Source organism: Triturus cristatus, chromosome 9 (genome assembly GCF_964204655.1).
Source record: "Triturus cristatus chromosome 9, aTriCri1.1, whole genome shotgun sequence".
Classification (NCBI taxonomy): Eukaryota; Metazoa; Chordata; class Amphibia; order Caudata; family Salamandridae; genus Triturus; species Triturus cristatus.
In genome coordinates this window covers 954,108,429-954,127,389 of record NC_140592.1, presented here as the reverse complement: position 1 = coordinate 954,127,389, position 18,961 = coordinate 954,108,429, and the positions used below count along the sequence as shown (strand labels likewise).

Sequence of the window (18,961 nt, the reverse complement as noted above, 5' to 3'; positions counted from 1 at the left end):
CACGACTCCTTACCACCCCCAGACCAATGGTCTGGTGGAGAGGTTTAATAAAACCTTGAAAGGCATGATCAGAAGTCTGCCTGAAAGCCTGCGGAGGAAATGGGACGTCCTCCTACCCTGTTTACTTTTTTCATACAGGGAAGTGCCACAGAAGGGAGTGGGCTTCAGCCCCTTCGAGCTTCTGTATGGGCACCCTGTACGTGGACCTCTTAACCTGGTGAGAGACGGATGGGAAAGAACTCCCAGAAAGCTCCCCCAGGATGTGGTGAGCTACATGCTGGCCTTCCGGAGCCAAATGGCTAAGTTGTGGAAGCAAGCTTCTGACAACTTGGAAGCCAGCCAAGCAGTGATGAAGGCGTGGTATGACCACAACGCTCACCCGGTGGAGTTGGAGCCTGGCCAGAAGGTGTGGGTGATCGAACCAGGAGAGCTTAGCGCCCTTCAGGATCGCTGGTCAGGACCCTTTGAGGTGTTGGAGAAGAAGGGTAAGGCTACCTACTTGGTGGACCTGAAGACCCCTCGTCAGCCCCTGCGGGTGCTGCATGCCAACCGCCTCAAACCCCACCACGAGAGGCCCGAAGTCATCTTGATGATGGTGACTGACGGAGGAGAGGACGTGGAAAGCGAGCCTCTCCCTGATCTGTTTGCGTCTCAAGAAAAGGATGGGTCGGTGGAGGGAGTGATACTCTCCCCATCTCTAACTCCTGAACAGCAGGAGGACTGTCGCCAGGTCCTGGGGCAGTACTCTTCGTTGTTCTCCCTTGTCCCGGGTAGGACTCACCTGTGCGTCCATGACGTGGACACAGGAGACAACCCACCTGTAAAGTCCAAGATCTACCGGATGTCAGACAAGGTGAAGGCCAGCATTCATAGTGAGGTCACTAAGATGCTGGAGCTAGGAGTGATTGAACCTTCTAGCAGCCCCTGGTCCAGTCCGGTGGTGTTAGTACCAAAAGCTGCACCACCGGGTGCCCAACCAGAACTGAGGTTCTGTGTGGACTACCGGGGACTGAATTCAGTGACAAAAACTGATGCTCATCCGATCCCTAGGGCGGATGAATTGATTGACCGGCTGGGAGCTGCCCAATATCTAAGTACCTTTGACCTTACTTCGGGGTACTGGCAGATCTCTTTGACTGATGGAGCAAGGGAAAGGTCAGCCTTCTCCACGCCCAATGGCCACTACCAGTTCTGTGTGATGCCCTTTGGGCTCAAGAACGCACCTGCCACGTTTCAGCGCCTGGTAAACCAGATCCTCACCGGAATGGAGAGTTTCTCTGCTGCTTATCTGGATGACATAGCCGTCTTCAGTAACAGCTGGGAGGATCACTTGCGTCACCTGCAAGCTGTTCTCCAGGCCCTGAGACAAGCTGGATTGACGATCAAGGCCAGCAAGTGCCAGATCGGGCAGGGGTCGGTAGTGTACCTTGGACACTTGGTGGGTAGGGGAGCGGTGCAACCCCTCCAGGCGAAGATCGAGGCCATCATGGCCTGGGAACCCCCCAAGACACAGACTGAGGTCCGAGCATTTTTGGGCCTCACGGGATATTACCGCCGCTTCGTGAAGGGGTACGGTACCATCGTAGCCCCCCTCACGGAGCTCACGTCCAAGAAACAACCTCGACGGGTAGTCTGGACGGAGGCTTGTCAGCAAGCCTTTGAGAGATTGAAGAAAGCCATGTGCGAGGCCCCGGTCTTAAGGGCCCCAGACTTTTCCAGGAAGTTCATTGTCCAGACAGATGCATCAGAACATGGCATTGGGGCAGTGTTATCGCAACTCAACGAAGAGGGCCTGGATCAACCCGTGGTCTTCCTATCCAGGAGACTACTTCCCAGGGAACATAAGTGGAGTGCAATAGAGCGTGAAGCCTTTGCAGTGGTATGGGCTCTGAAGAAGTTGCGGCCATACCTGTTTGGCTCGCACTTCCTGGTTCAGACCGACCACAGACCCCTTCGCTGGCTGATGCAGATGAAGGGGGAGAATCCCAAGTTGTTGAGGTGGTCTATTTCCCTACAGGGGATGGACTTTCAGGTGGAACATCGGCCTGGAGTGGACCACGCCAATGCAGACGGTCTCTCAAGGTATTTCCGCCTTAGTGATGAGAACTCCCAAGGGGTTGGGTAGCTCTCCCCACTTTCAGCTGGGGGGGGACGCGTGTTAGACCTGTCAGCCCTTTGGGTGGTCCCTCCTCATCATTATTTATTTTGTCCCACTTTTGCCTCAAACCCTGTTTGAATTTTTCCTTTTTGGGAACCACCAGACTTTTTCGTGTTGCTACAGATTCAGGGAGCCATTTTAGCTAACCCTGAAACTTCTGTCTGAGGGCCTGGAGCACAAAATGGAGGCCACCTGTGACATCACCAGCATCCACTGGAACCTACCAGCACCTTCCAGAACATTCCAGAACTCTGTGACAGTTGGAGGCGGTTTAGAATGTTGGGAGGTTAAGACAGAGTGTTGGCAGTTGGAGCTGGCAGTTGGCACCTGACTGGTGAAGAGAGAGGAGCACAACAGTGAAGGAGGAAGGAGTGAAGCAGCAGGGGTGGAAACTTGTGCCTGGAGTGGGGTCCATAAACCCACCCTTGATACTTGTCCCTACTGATGGATCCCAGCCTATAGCCCTGTGTGGGAAGAAGACAGAAGAAACTTATCCTAAGGACCTGGACAGCAGGAACAGGCCTTAGAACCAAGAAAACAGCAAGATTCTGACCTGAGAACTGGTTTCCCTGGAGTCGGGCGTCGAGTAGCCTGAAGACCTGGAGCCCGAGGTGGAGAAGCGGCGCTGACTGAAGTAGCAGACGTCGTACCCGGAGCCGCCTGAGGTCGTGAGAGGGCGCCGACGGAGGTCGTGAGGAATACCAGAGGTCGAGGAGGAAGTGAACCGAGGTCGAGCGAGCGGCGTCATCGGAGGAGTGAAGTCCGCCCTCCGGAGTCGTCGGAGACCGAGGTAGAGGAGCACCGGAGGTCGGGAGTGAGGATCGCACTCCGGAGTCGCCCGGAACCTGTGTGGAGGAGCACCGGAGGTCGGGGGTGAGGATCGCACCCCGGAGTCGCCGGAAGTCGGCATCGAGGCCAGGCCGGCTGACGTCATCGGAGCCGAGAGCGCCATCGGACCGGAGCCGCCCGAAGTCGACATCGTGAAGAGACTGCCCGACGCCGTCGAATCGGAGGTCGAGATCGAACCGAGGCCACCGACATCGGACCGGAACCGCCTACCGGCGTCGTCAAAGAACTGACATTGTGCCGAGGCCGCCGAGACCGAACCGGAACCGCCTCACGGCGTCGACACGACTCCAGCGGCGTCGGAACATCAGAAAAAGGGCAGTAAGTGGAGTAGAGGGCGCCTAAGGCCCTGTGGAGACCTGAGAGACTGCTCTAAGGGGCTAGGGAGGTGCTGAAACCAACCTGACTGTGCAAGGGGTGAACTGGGACTAACCTAGAGAGGTTGTGTGGAGAGAGAAAGCCAGGGCACTGGTATTCCCCCCTTTGATCTACCTCAGCTTAGGCCTCAGCCTTGTCCCCGCCAGGGAGTAGCCCCCCTCAAGCCTTCCACAACCCTACAAGCTGTGCCTGGGCCAAATCAGCCCTTAAGAATTGAAGTGTCATCTGATTACATGAGTGTTGCTGTATACTTTTAATTATTTATTGGGGGTACTGTATTTATTGAATTTTTACCTATTTATTGCTGCACTATATTTATAGGTCCACAGGACTTGATGGTGTACAATATTTATTGGTACAGTATTTATTGCCTCAAAGTATTTAATTGTCTGTATATATTGCACTTGTATTTATGCCCTGTTATTTATGATCACCCCTATTTATTTCATCAAACAGCCAATATTTATTTGACCTGCACTAATTGAAACTTGTATATTGTGATTGACCTATTTATTTTTCCAATCAGCAACTAAGAGAAAAAGATAAAGAAAGAATATTTTCATAATTTTTACGGTGTAGAGTCGTTTTTGGAACGGATGCACGCATGGTTATTGTATGGGTTTATTGTATGCTTAGCACTGCGCCTGTTTCCTGACCACTCGAGCCAAGCTACCACAGTGTGTTCGGGGAGTCCACCACCACCCCTTCTAGTGTGGGAGTGGGCGTTTCCAACAGTACCACAACACCACCCGGAGAACTACTTGTCAATACTCTGTGTAAATGTTCAACCTCTGTTGACCAAAGGGGCAATAGAGTGTGCCGGCATGGAAATGGTTGCTCCTCCCGGGGGACTATGTCCCATTCCTGGTCTTACCCCTCTGAACTTCTTCCTCTGGAAGGGCAAGTTCAAACAAGGTACCCTGGTCTTCTCTTTTCTCTGGATCCAGGAGACTGAAAGGTAACACTGGACTTGCAGGACAATTATTTTCACATCCCTGTCCTACTCTCCCACAGACTTACTTGTGGTTTCACGTAGGCCGAGAGCACTTTCAGTTCGCCGTGCTCCCATTTGGCCTTACCGGCGCACCTTGGGTGTTCACATAAGTGATGGTGGAGGTCACAGCCTATGTGCGGAGGTTGTGAATACCAGCCTTGCCATACCTTAACGACTGGCTGCAGATGGTGGACTCGCCGCAGAGTCGTAACCCGATTACAGACAATGGCCTTCCTTTTGATATCTCCGGGGTTTCCCATCAACTTGCCAAAGTCACACTTGACTCTTTCACAATGGTTCCCCTTCTTTTGAACCATCCTGGAAAGGTGCTTTTCTGAGCCATCTCTCGAACTTATGGAGTACAGGACATTCAAGATATGATTCTATTGGTTTATCCCATGAACTGGGTTTTAGTGAGATAGTGTCTGGGGCTTCTGGGCCTCTTGGCCTCCTGCATCGTGCTCATGGACCACGCCAGGTGCTACATGGGGGCTCTGCATGTGGGATCTGAAATCTCAGTGGGTTCGGTATCAAGTGGACATATTGGAGTCCATCCGGCTATGGAAAAAGACTGCAGAAGATCTGCAGTGGTGCCTCCTGAACCGCGAGTAGAACAGTAGGAGACGCTACACCCTACCCCATCTAGAGAACTGTAATGATGGATGCATCGTTGCTGGGTTGGGAAGGACATCAGATAGAGGCAGAGGTCAGAGGACACTGGGTCTCCAGCGGAGGCTTGTATCCACATGAACTTGTTGGAGTTCCGAGCAATCCGCTTGGCACTGAAAGCTTTCCTCCAAACCATCAAAGGGGAACAGGTGCAAGTTCTCACAGACAACACAACCATCACGTAGTATTGCCACAGGGCAGATTGTGGTCATGGATCATGTGTCAGGAGGCTCTGTGCCTCTGGAAGTGTCTGAACTCTCACGTCATGTCCCTAATAGCCCAGCACCTGTCAGGATCTTTAAACGCCAGGGCAGACAAACTCAGTCGGTGGTGCCTAGCAGATCAGGAATGGCGGTTACATTCTGATGTGGAACAAGCGTTCTCCTGCAATTGGGAGTACCCTGGCTCGATCTATTCACCACCTCAGAGAGCTCCCAGTGTCTAAGCTTTTACGTGTTGGAGTTCCCTAGGCAGTCCTCCCTCGGACACGCCTTGTACTGGAATTGGGGGTCAGGACTCCTGTATGCCTTTTCTACTCTTTTTCTCCTGCCTATAGTGCTGAAAAAGATCAGGAAAAGACAGGGTTCTACTCATCTCAGTGACTCCGGACTGAAAAAGGGGAGCGTGATATCCGTAACTTTTGGCCATGAGCACATCCTCCAATTAGGCTGCCTCTTTGAGAAAACCTCCTGTTGCAGCAACAAAGTGTCTTGTGCCCAAGCCTGCACAATCTACACCTCCAGGCATGGAAATTGAACAGCAATACTCGACTGCTTTTGACCTTTCTCCCAACGTGATTGGTATCATCCTGACAGCCAAGCGTCCATTTACCAAATCTGTTTAATCAGTGGCCCGGGAGAAATTTGTGTTTCTGGTGCTCCTCCAAACATATCCAACCTCTGAATCCATAGTTAGCAGATGTTCTCTTTTTTTGTCTGCCTTTAGTTCAGCAAGGCCTTGCTGCAGCACCAGTTAAACGTTACCTTTCAGTCTTCATATGTTTGCCGGATCAACCATCCCTCTTCAAGTCACCCTTTGTAATATGTTTTCTGAAGGAGCTGACCCACATGTTCTTGCCAACATCTTTTGTGATGAGGCAGTGGGGCCTTAATTTGGTTCTCACTTATCTAATGTGCTCTCAATTCAAACCTATGCACAGTTGTCCTTTACATCTAAGAGCTCTGTATGTTCTGCAACCATACACTTAATTTTTTCCAGGCACAAAAGCAGCATTCCTGCTAAGGGTGGTTATGGCCTTCTACATAGGGCGGCAATCCATCACCTTGCCCGCAGTCTATGCTCCAGCTAACCCTTCTAAGGAGGAGTAACCGTTTCACCACTGGACAACCAAGAGAGCCCATGGCTTTTACATATATAGGGCCTGAGATTACCGACTGGATGACCAGCTTATATAGTCCATTAATAAAGTTCCAAACTATAAAATGTGCACACTACCATATTCTGACTTTTGTTGCTCCACGTCCCTCAGCGCGGATAGAAATCAGAAAGAAAGAACTGATGTCAGTGTGTAGACGGCACATACATATAAGGGCCCGATGTCACATCAGTGGCAGGACAAATCTGATTCGGAGGCTGCACGACACCACCTACTGACGCTCAAGGGAATTACTATGACCGTTTCCTGGTTCAGACTGGTGCCTGGTGAAAATTCACAATGTGAGGAGTTTGCCGTTAGATAGAGTTTCTAGCAGAAACAGCATTACTGAGATAAGTAACTTAATCATATAGGAATTTATGCACACTAATCAATGTTTTGTGTGGAATTTCACATATGTGTAACAGGTCCATTTGTTTGTCTCTGATTTCACTTATGTGTGTTTTGCTGTTGTTGGTCCCCCTTAGTTTTGCTCTCCAGTGTTATTACTAGAAAAATTTCATAAATATTTTTGTTCTGGTCCATGTGAGACAGTGTACGCCTTTACTTATGAATTATTTGTATACATTTGTAATATATTTTAGGAGAGGACACAACTGACACCTTTATTTTGATTCAGTCTTTGAAAAATGTGATTATAATCTTCAATTTGAAGGATTCCTTCTGGAGCATTTGTGTGTTGGATGTTTTATTTTTTAAACTAAGGTTGTAGGTTACAATAAGCTCTAATACATGTATGTTTTTCTTAAGGCGACCTGAAACCCCCTCAAAGAAAGATGCTATTCCATCCCAAAGAAAGAGACTGCAGGTATGCACAAATATAAATATTGCACTAGCATGTTTTTATTTAGAAAGGGAACCCTGTGGTAAATACCAGGTTTTGTTTTAGCTATGTATTGTTTTTTATATAACTCATCCGAGACCCAAATGCATAACTGTGTTAGGGAATTTACAACAAAGCTGTAGACAATCTTTGACAGAGAAACATTTCTTATTTTTTTGAGAAAGAAGAAAATAGGGTATACTCAACAGGAAGAGCACATTCTGCTACAGTACTTTTTCCCCCTTCAAATAGTGCTTTTATGGTTAAATTGTACAAACATACACTTCAAGCAAATTGTCAATAAACACACACCACATAGTTGAATTATAGATATTGTAATCTCTGCTCCCCTAATACAACAGGAAGTGGGTATTCTACACATGGGGTGGTTGGTTATAAAATCATGCATTTCCTTTGATAAATGGGCAACTTTTCAGGGGAGTATGAAATGGTGCTACGCTAGTATGAACACTAAACAAAATCACAGACCCCATACCATGTGTAAATACGCATGCCTTATCGACCCATGACCTTATTACTGCAGCGCCCCCGTCTCTTCAGTCCACTGTTCGAGTAAGGACACTCATTAACGTTGTCCCCCTCAAACTCCATTAGACACTGGGCATGCCCACTCGGAGTCCCTTTCTTGGCCCGGGTCCTCCAACTTTCACAACCTCCCTTGCGGCGCCCAGAGGAATCCAAGGGGACCACTACATAATTGGCCACGTCCCACACTTGCGGCTATCAGGGCGGTCTATCATCTGGTTGAACCTCTAGTTTGACAACGTATACATCCCATGTAGTAATGCACTGCAGTACCCCAGATCTATGGCATGCTAAAGGTATGGCTGTCTATTCCGCTACTGCCCACTTCCGGAGGTCTGCAAGCCATAGCAATTTTGAAGGTGGTTCAGATGATAACCACGCTATAGCAATATGGCGTTTGTATAGTATTAATTCTAGATCAATCATGCTGCATTCTAACTTATTCTTTTTTGGTCCCACTCATCAAACCTTATTGGCAGAAGCCCGGGTTAAGAGCCTGTACCCTAACCACCAGGTCCGAAAAATGAGATAGTATACTAACCCAAGCATTTTGAATGTCCGGGCATTCCCTTACCATGTGATAAAAACCAGCCTCAGGAGCATTGCACCGAGGACATACTGATAACACTTAGGTGAAAGGTAGGATTGATGCAAATAATTAAATTGCAGCAGTTTGAACGTTGAATTGCGCAAGACCAATTTAGTTCATCTTTTGGTGCCAGTCCACTGTTTGATCTTATTGTCTGTCTGTATGTATGTGGCCCATCTGGCTCTTTCATTTAAAAAAACCAAAAATTTTTTACAGAGTTTTATATAGCACGAACTAGACATGAAGGTATCTGGTATCAGAGCGCATTACACGAGCACCAGTTGCGTTACATGAGGACACTTTCATTATTTTTGATAGGCACAGGGAGATTACATGATTGTTGTGCATACTTGCTGAGACTCGAACCAGATTCCTCAGATTTGAGGTCGACCAACTCCTCTCCCCATTGTCACATTATTTCACCAGCTGTATCTGCAATGCAGTGCACAAGCCTGCTACAGCCCGGCACTCTCCCTCATGTGCCACTGGATTCAAGCTATCCTGGCTGATGAGAGGTGAAACTCCGAAAGCGGTCATAGGATGCTTATTTCCGGTCCAGAGAGGACCTGGCTTGGCATTTCGGGCTGGACTGTTCCCTTGAGGCACTGGGTCAAGACTGATTTGCATATGGTCAGGTCTAAACTTAGGTGGCATGTTGAGCAAAAGAATGATGGATTTAACCCAGATCTCTTGACTGGGGGGGGTGAATGTTTTGATTTGTTCTGCATTCCGTCCATCAATTGTGTGTCTTTTGCATTCAACTGTGGCTCCACCTGGCCCCAAGCATAGGCCATTGCACGTGCCAGTGCACCATACATAAGAATAAGGCCTGGGCTTATTCCATATATGTCCAATGGGTGCTCAAACGTGCATAGTTTGCTCTGCAAGTATAGGTCCCCCATCACATGATGACCATGGTTTCAGGCATCCCTGAGGTGCGTGTCTGCCTACCAGTCTTTAAACCACTGCGCAACCCTGGGCACGACCGTTTCTGGCTTCGGAGGGGTGGAGCGATCTGCAGTAACATCCCTTATACAGTTGAAGTTCTTCCCCCTAGAGCTGGGGAACACCGGTCATACAGCAGTTCCAGGAGCAAGTGGCTAAAATACTACAATTGCTGCACATTCGGGGCTTAGATTGCTACAATGAACAAAGGTTGGCCATCCTAAAGACCCTCCAGCACCACGTATCGGCCATCTGAGTCGGTCTGTGTGCACTGCATATATGGGACCCCCGGCACCACCCAGATCAGCACTTACCTTGCTTATGGAGCATATGTGGTCCCGTAGATCTGTCCACCCCATCTGCGTGCTACCTTCTGGAGTTCCACCCTCGTGAGGTGGGTCTCCTGTAAGCTGGTGATGTGACTGTACCTGTGTTTCAAATATGTATGTACCCTGTGTTGTTTCTGGGGAGTAGCCATTCCCCAGACATTACAAGGTCACCATCGCCATTAATCCTTCCAAGGTCTAAAGAGGGGTGTACTCTCACCTCAGGTGAGGGGCTCATACTCCAACAACCCCCAGGGACCAGGTAAAAGCCAGGCAGTCGCGTCAAGGCCGGATTGCCAATAATGCGTGGGGTAACACAACTCCCTTCCCCAAGAAAGCTAAACTGGCCTCCTCCATTAACCCCCAAGATGGAACATAAACACAAAGATACATCCGGATAATACCCACCTATTGGATAATGAGCTAGGGACATAGCAGTCAGCACGAGGTGCCAGTCAAAGCCTTTTGTCCAGGCCCCAGTCCGCTAGTACGAGCTCCACCATCCGCCAGGTTAACGATGCTCAGGGGGCTATCCAGGCACAGTGCTGGTCCAATCATGTTAGATCATCTGCCAGTCGAGGTGTCAACACTCTGAAGCACATCGTCTTTTTGCCTGTTCTGATCCCTGGTTCATGGCTGTCTGCGATCTGCGAGTTTACTGGGCTGGAGGTCTGACACCACACATCCTTGATCATTTGGGCCCTAGTCTCAGCAGCCCCTTTCTGTGTCGTATTTCCCTTTATTCACTTTATGTGGTGCTTCCAGTTGTGCAGTCGCTCCCATCTTCTGGGCTCGGGTCCCTCTGCAGGTGGTGCACTGATGCCTTTTGTCTAAAGCCTGTCCCATGCATCCATAGGAGTCAAAAAAAGGTTGCCTTACCCTGACCTACAATCCTCAGTTTGGTCAGGTACATCAGGGAGTAGCGTATGTCCAACACCCTCAGGTGCTTTTTGATTTCCGTATAGGTGACGCATTGGCTCTAGACCGCCACAGTATAGTCCAGGTATATGTTCACATATTGACCATTAATCTTCCAGGGCCCTTTAGAACGAGCTGTTTGAATCAACAGGTCTCTGTCTCTGAAATTTAAAAGACTGGTCACCATTGGGAGCGGGAGGCCCCCAGAGGAGGAGGGCAACCTTGCACCCTGTGGTACTGCTCCACTGAGAACAAGCATTTGCAATGCAATAGGTCTCGCATTTGTGAGAGTTAGAGCTATTGGCGTTGTAAATGAGAATGTCTTTTATCTGTGTTTTGGAGTTTAGTGGATGTATGAATAGAGACACAGCAAGGCTGCTAAGTCTAACAGCATGCAAAGATATGTAGACCCTGTCCGTTGCAAGCTATCTTTTCAGAACAAAAATGTTTACACATATGCAACCACGGTACTTATCAACTACTGTTATTTATGAGGCCAGTGGAAATGGCAATTTATTATGTTCTCTCAAAAAAATTGCAGCAAACCTTTTGATTCATGTTAAAGTTAATCAAACCAAATAGATTACAAACCCAAATAAATAGCTTTCTGGCACAAATGAAGCCTTATATGAGTGAGTGTCTGCCTCAATGTTGTATTAATGCGAAGATATTCAGATAAAGAAGAGAATTTGGCAAGCGGTCAAATGAAGAGTGTAGAATGAGTTAGAATCCATTATACAGTGCACAATTATTAGGACTGTGGCAGCAGTAGATGACTCCTCGCACATCATTAAGGAAGAATGTGCATTTTGCTGTAAATGAACCTCCCACTTCCTAAATCCCCTTTCTCCTTCTTCATAAATTCGTTCACAGCACCAAAATTGCGCAGGGTTAACACCCCAGTTTATATACTGTGTAAAGCGCCGCCCGGTTTGAAATTGATAAACTGATAACTATGTCACATGACAAATAGGGCAGCAAACAATTCGGAGCCCGTGCTGTTAAAATTAACAGACAGACAGCCACGGCAGCTCATAGCGAAGTTTACTCGCAGCAGCATCGTGGGCAACACTACTGCCCTCTCGTATGTTTCACTTAGAACATGTGTAATGCTAATAATTAGTTATTAGTCACCTGTAAGATGTGAAGTGCAATGTTGTATACTAGCAGGGGTGTTTTGGGGCTAGCAAACACAAATGAGGAGTGTGGGGAACAATGATTGTGCAGCGGAAGGAGGATGGTGGGATGGGTTAAGAGAAAGGAGGGGGTAAAGTGATAAAATGTAGGGCAACCCAGTGGCTAAACTGTTAGCAGAGGAAGAAGTAAATCTGAGTCTGCAGTTGAAGGTTTGCATGCGTGAGGCTTGTAAATATAACTCCCAGCAGTCTGAGTTTTAAATAATTGGCACCTTTAGGCTGCTATAAGCCTGTGACATTTCAAGGTGCATCGGCTCCCATACTCCGGTAATATGAGAGGGTTTAAACAATCAGGGTAGTCCTCCCTCTGTACGCGTAAGCACAGTCCTCCCCTTTCCTGTAGACTGCAGTTCCCATGGTGCCATCTGCCTGTGTATGTGAAAGTGAAGATAAGCTGCCCTAATTTTTGACAGGGAGGCAGAGCCTTCTAATATAGGGAAACAGTGCAAAGATAAGGAGGAAGGCTTATGATAAAGTGGAAGGGTGAAGCACAACGTACAATCCTTTAGTGAACAGTAATTTACACAACGCAAGCGTGCAGCAGCACATTTACCTCTTGCCGGCTTCAGGGGCGCTGTGTGTACTCTACTGTGTTCTTATATCAGCCATAGTATTTACTGCACTCCCCTGCTATTTCCAAACATAGGTTTTATCAGCCCCGCAATACAAATTAATTTATTTGAGCTACACTATGTTAACTTCTGTAGCAATGAATGCACGCAACGTATTACAGCTTGCATCTTAGTAAGCAAAGCAAGGTGCCCGTGCGTGCAGCTATTCTTGGGACAGGAGTGTTTATTACAGCCCATTACCTGAGGAGGCGATTACGCAAAATGCTCTTAAGTAACCCCGCAGAAATGACACAGGGGAGACAGAGAGACAGAAAACAATGAGGGAGATCTTACACTTTCTGGGCAGGTGTCCGCCTCTTTCGGCTCACATAAATGGCATTGGTGTTTATTGTGAGCCCCTCCTGCAATGACGGCGCCCACTCTGTGGTCAAGATGCACTGCCACAGAGCTTCCCTTCATCTGTTTACACTTTTGGCTCGGCTGGCGGTGCTGACTGACTGTGCCCGGCTGCTGGAAACGCTCTGTGCCACTCCAAATGCGGAAATGGACAGTAGGGGGGACTGGTGTCAACAGCCGTAAAGGAGGCTGTGCTGCAGTGACAACTGCTGCCTTCAACTTTGTAGGCCAAATTACTCAAGCGCCGACAGCTGAGAGCCGGAGACGCACAGAACACGCTTCATTACTGTTATCACATGTGCACAAAACCGAGCCCAGCTTGGAGACACCCAGCCCACGAGAGAGCCGAGCTGGAATGCAGCATAGAGAGGTTATTAACAGGCTACAGTACGGGCGAAGCGCAGCCGAAGAGCGTTTTAGAACAGATATGGCAGATCCGTGTCCACGAAGGAACCTGGAAAGTGAAAGCGCAAGCCCAACTTGGAGACACCCAGCCCACGAGCTGGAATGCAGCATCAAGAGGTTATTCACGGGCTACAGTATGGGCGAAGCACAGCATAAGAGAGTTTTAGAACAGATACGGCAGATCCATATCCACGCAGGAACTTGGGAAAGTGACAGCACCATGCGCGCGTTCTGCTGAAATGCCGGCGAGCCGTACACGTGCGCATTGCCTGTCCGGGTGCGTGCACATCTCCTGTCCCCCTTCCAAAGCTAAATTGACAACAATAGATCTCGCAAGCGAGCAGCGCATGCGCTGCCTCGCTAGGCGAGACCTAAAAACTTTGAAGTCTTACCGTGTAGTACCACAGTTGACAGCCAGTTTTCAACAAACAGGTTGGCGCTGGGGCCCTCTTTATACTCTGGCCTTGAGCGCCTCTGCACAGAGTGGGAGTGTCATGATTTTGACCCGGAGTGTCTTATTTTGATCCTGACGTTTACACGCTGTGGGCCGCAGTGTGGTGAGTGTGTACTCGGCACTAGCTTTCTGTGATTGGCTCGCAAAAAAAGTGACATCCAAGGCCACAGTCTTTTCTTTGTTTGCAGCTTTGATTTGACGTGTTGTATTGCAAGCAGGATATCATCAAATTTAGACATATGTGAGTCCAGAGTGGCCTCCACATCGCCAATCATAGTGTCGCCCAACAGAGTCAACACCTTCTCACCTGAATTTAAAGAGGCAGGATTAGGCTTGACCAGTTTGTTTTTGCCCATGGCAGCCACAGTCACTCAGGGTTTGGAGGGGGGGCCGGGCTGGGGTCCACTACTTCCCCCCACCAGCCCCAACAAACAGAGGTTTTGATCCCATCCCAGCTCAGGGGGTAAAGATGTGTAGAAACCTGCGTCACACTGCCCGGTGCCCTCCTCCCTCTCAGAATTCATGAGGACCCATGTTCACATCAAGGTGCGTAACAAGTCCAGTACCCTGGCCGCCTGAGCACTGCCATAGCACTTAGCCGGTTCAGGACCCTGCACAGGCCAGACGCTTCTAGGGTCCTATTCAGTGTGTTAGCAGGCGCTGTGAGGAGCAGCCCCCTCCGGGCCCCTAGGTGCAGGATAGTGACATACTATAGGCCCCAGAAGAAGGCCATGCCAGAGCTTTGGCACCGCACGACTGCTCTCAGCGCCATCATTTTGCCAAAGTACTTCAAGTCCTGCACCAACCTTTTCGATATTATATTGTAAAAACTGTTGATATCATTGCAGCTGAGGTCTGTTATGGCCTAAATTTGTTCTGGAAGACAAAAGAGGTACGGTGCTCCTGGGTGGCAAGTTGGCCACCTGGTGAGGACTCAGAGTGGTGGGGAAGTGGGAAATACCTCCTTTTGAAACTAGGACCCTCACACACCCAGCAAGCTAGGTGTCATGCTTCATCATATGGGTCTGCTCCTCGTCGAGCCGGCGCTGCAATGCTCGTCTGGCACCCATAAAGGGACTCCTTATCGGAGATCTTTTGTTCCTTGCCGTATAGGTGCCGTGGGTGTGAGGGGCCTGGTAAGATGTAGATGTGGTGTGTGGGTTAAAACAGGTAAGGGAATCCTCTATAAATATTTTTATTCTGGAGAGGTCACAACCTGATTAAAAAGTAACAAGAAGAAGGAGGGCGACTATTTTGTTTTAATCTGACAAAAATTACGGTCTACCCCTTAGTGGTCAACATGTTTCTCGCCTATAAAATGTCTCTAATAGATCAGTTGGCGATTCCTCAGGAACTAGTGACTAAATGAAAACTATCTACAGTGTGTGGTGTGGTTCTACATACCACTTCTCTCGGTAGGATGTTCCCCCGGAGAAAAGCAGCCAACCTAGAGTACAAACAAAAAGGACCAAAAAACCAAATGGAGATATTGGTACATGGTCCTATTAATTCCAGTGGGTGTATTTCACTGTACACAACCTCTTTGAATCTATACAAGTGATAAAAACAACGTGCTTTCATGCAGATCACATTCTAAGTGTGCCTTCATTTGTATTTAGAATATAAAAAATACAAATAAAAAAATAAAAACCTCTGTGTAACCAGTTAGAGTAATTGAACATCATGGTGAGTGTGTATCAGCTCACCTCCTAAGGATTCATGTGCTGCTTCATCAGACCGCAGCGGAGTATATGGATACTCAACGTAGTGGCGCTGTTTATTAAAAGGAAAAAACAAAAAACAAGGTATGCTGGGTATGGGCTTGTAGGCACAACGTTTAGTTGCTAAAGCCATGACTCTAGAGCATTAAAAGTGAAAGTGGACATGGTTCAGGTTAAAGTAAGCCCATAGTTGTGAAATTGGTATCATTGACAAGGTTATTCAACAGACTCAAAAGTGCCCCAGACCTGCCTGGGTAGCTGCTAGCGCCTTCACCATGAGCTCCGACATTATGCCAATCGTGCGGTGTGTTAAGAGTGCCTACAGCGCCCAAGCTATGTCTTAGTGCAGAGCTCTACAGATCATTAGAGTCAGCGTACCCTTCCCAAAGACCAGCGGTAACTTGTCAGCAATTCCCAGCACCTCTTACCTCTCTTAAAAGCTTGTGACCAGGCATAGTTTCAACGCGTAATCCATACTCACCTGCTCCCAATCAGAGCAGTCCTGCTCACCTACCCGCTCCGCTGCATCAGGAAGGAAAGACAGGTTGCCGGTTCCTGCCTTAAATACCCTCCCCTGGTGCCGTTAAGCATGGTAAATCAGCCGCACCTGGTGTGTGGTGTGATGGTGTCGGCATGACATCATCTACAGTGTAACCATGCAGGCCATCTTTGAATGTGGTGAAAGTCTATAGTTCTAGCTATTACCTTGATGTGGATGCGCATCAAGGGCTTCAAATTTGGCATTGAGTGGCGCGGTTTTATCAGCAATGTGAACAAGAATATATACAGTGCAAAAACGCTCGCGTCACTGCGCCAAATTTGTGCATAAGTTGCTGGCGACTGCCGATTGGGTGATTCGTATGTCGGCCATCTTAGAGTGTAGTATTGTACTCTATTGTTAGTTATTAGATATATTGTCCTAACAAAGCCTAATCTCCATATCTGACTAGCCTGATGTCGATATCATGTGGCAGAGATGTATTAAAAGGTGAGAGACTAGCGTGGAGTCCTAAGCTGATATACTCATTCATTAAAGTTGCGGACAATGGTTGTATATATCAGATTAATTAATGGTGCTCCAGGGTATGGCATCATTCAGACCGTCATTTGCTAAGTCAAGACGGAACACCCACCTTTGTTCAATCCTGAACAAAGCAGTCTGTGTTATTTGTTGGTGGGATTCTAGGATGACCCAGCGTAGACTCTCTGGGGGGTGTCCGAGTTCAGAGAAGTGGGTGTATAGTTTGGTGGTAGTTTTATGGCAACAAATATTGCTCTTGTGCTCAGTGATTCTGACCTTAACGGGCCTCATGGTCATGCCAACATACCTCTTGTTCAAAGGGCAGGTCAGCATGTACACACAACGTGGGATGTTACAGTTAGTGTGTTTGATTAGCGTCCATGTAAATGTGTCTGATAGAACCAATTGTTTGGTGTGTCTGGTCTGTGGGCACATGGTACAGGAGCCTCAGGGATAGTGTCCTGTCACGGGTGGGAGATCCCACAGTTGCCTCTGGTTAGGGATGTTGATCTTCTTGGGTCTAGTGTGCACCAACATATCTTTCAAATTGACAGTGTACCCGTGTTCAGAATTGCCCAGTGTTTGTTCACTGCCTTCTTTATTAGATTGGATCTAGGTGTTACGTGGTCACACAGGTCAAAATGTCAGTGTGTTCTTTCTCATGTACCTCTAGGAGGCTTTCACGATTATTGTTTCTTGCTCGTTTCATGCAAGAGTGAACCTGTTTCTTAGGGTATTGTTTCTTCAGCAGATTGTCAGCCAGTATCTCTGCTTCAATTTTGTAGTCCTCTGTGGAACTACAATTTCTTCTAATTCTTAGAAATTGGCTGAAGGGAAGGTTATTTCTCAGTGTAGCAGGATGATAGCTGCTGTACAGTAGCAAGCTGTTTCTGTCGGTAGGATTTTTGTATAAGGATGTCGTTATTCTACCCTCTTGTAATCTGATGGTAAGATCTAGGAAGGCAATGTTGGTGGCAGATATAGTGTGGGTGAATTTTATGTGCTGTTTAATCCACTCGCAAAATTCAGAACATCTCTGTATGTCCCCCTGCCAAAAGATCTTCCACAGTCTCAGGTTAGCTCCAAAGGGGTTACTCGCATGTCGAATGGTCTCTTGTTCAAATTCCGCCATATACAAACATGCCACACTGGGGGCAAAGGTGCTCCCCATCGAAGTACCCTGAGACTGGTGGAAGAGTTGGCTGTCAAACTCAAAAACGTTTTCTGTTCAGGCCAGGGTGGCACATTGCATGATGAACGAAATGGGTGTTGCTGTGCTGGACACATTTGCTGTGTGTCATTCTGCCATCTACTGGTTGAGCTTGGAATTGTAACGCTCAGTTCAAATTGTGTATATCGACCACCTGCTTCGAATGACCAACTGTGAAGAAATCTCAAGCCCGAATGAGCCACTCATGTAGACATCATGTTGAGATTGTTTAGCTGTGTGCTGCTAGAGCTTTCGTTATCAATTCCTTCAAAATCATAAATGAAAAAGTAAGCATCTAGGCAGAGCATGCTTTGGGTCAGCCCCCTTCAGGCATCGGCTTTGCTGAATTATTTCTGCTTTGCAATTGCTTGGATGGGCTGTCCATCAATCCCACTGCTCTTCCCAGACCTTACATTTAAATTGCATTTAGATAGCGCTTACTATTCCTGACAAGGCATTGAAGTTGTCATGTTGAGTTTGAATTTAGGTTTTGATGGTGGCCATAAAGTAGTTCTTGCAGCTATTACAGTTCTTGATAAAACATTCTCACCCCCTCTTGTGATGCCTACCGCCCTCTGCCAGAACCACCCCCATACTTCTCTCCTAACTTTGATGCCACCAGGTGCTCGTTTCTATGCAGAGCACCCAAGCTTCAGTGAACCAACTCTTTGACGTCACTAACAACTGCATGCACGACTAGTATGGTATCCAAGCTTGTGTTGCTTGACCCGCTGATAAGATTTAATGCTACTAGAAGTTCATCTGCTGCTGTCTCCAAGCCTACGTTGAAATACAAATTTAGTGTTTTTGTCTGCTTCCCCATTACTGCTGCTAGCTGGTTTTGCCTGTGCTTCTTTTACCACTATCGTCAGGTTCTGAAGCACACTAGATGTCAGGGCAAACCATCATCAAGAAAACCGAAGTAGACTGATCCAGGAATGAAAGAATATCTACACTATGACAGATGGTATCCAAAGGACCAATTTCCCTCTTGTAATGTTTCATAAGAAATAATTTACATAATGCATATAATATGTGCCTTGCATGAGACCAGTCACTATAAAACTGCCAATAGAAATGTTGGGGTGCATACTCAAAGGCATTGGGACACACAGCAGTCGAGAAGTAGTCTACCGGTGAAGCCAGTAAGACATTTTATTGAACTCTGAAAAAGAGCACAACAAAATTCTAGCTGTAGGTCACAGGGACAGATTTTGATGTGGATGAAGATGATATGTTTGAGAATTAATTTACAGATTTACACAAAAATCCTTATAGTATTTATGAGTGTTAAAAATCCCTTGCATCAAATTTAAACAGATTCTAGAAAAGGGACTGATTGGAATTTTCAAGCAGTACAACGTTTGGGAGCTCCAAAGATATAAATTATTCTAATCA

The 18,961-nt window shown here is 47.6% G+C and overlaps 1 protein-coding gene across 1 annotated transcript in view; it reads left to right on the top strand.

Annotated features, from left to right (window-relative positions):
* Positions 1-18,961, top strand: part of SPATA7 (spermatogenesis associated 7) — a 517,137-nt gene that overhangs the window by 323,540 nt on the left and 174,636 nt on the right. Inside the window, exon 8 of the mRNA XM_085627838.1 lies at positions 7,192-7,249. Within this exon, the coding sequence (XP_085483964.1) occupies positions 7,192-7,249 (58 nt within the window). The remainder of the gene's footprint in view (positions 1-7,191; positions 7,250-18,961) is intronic.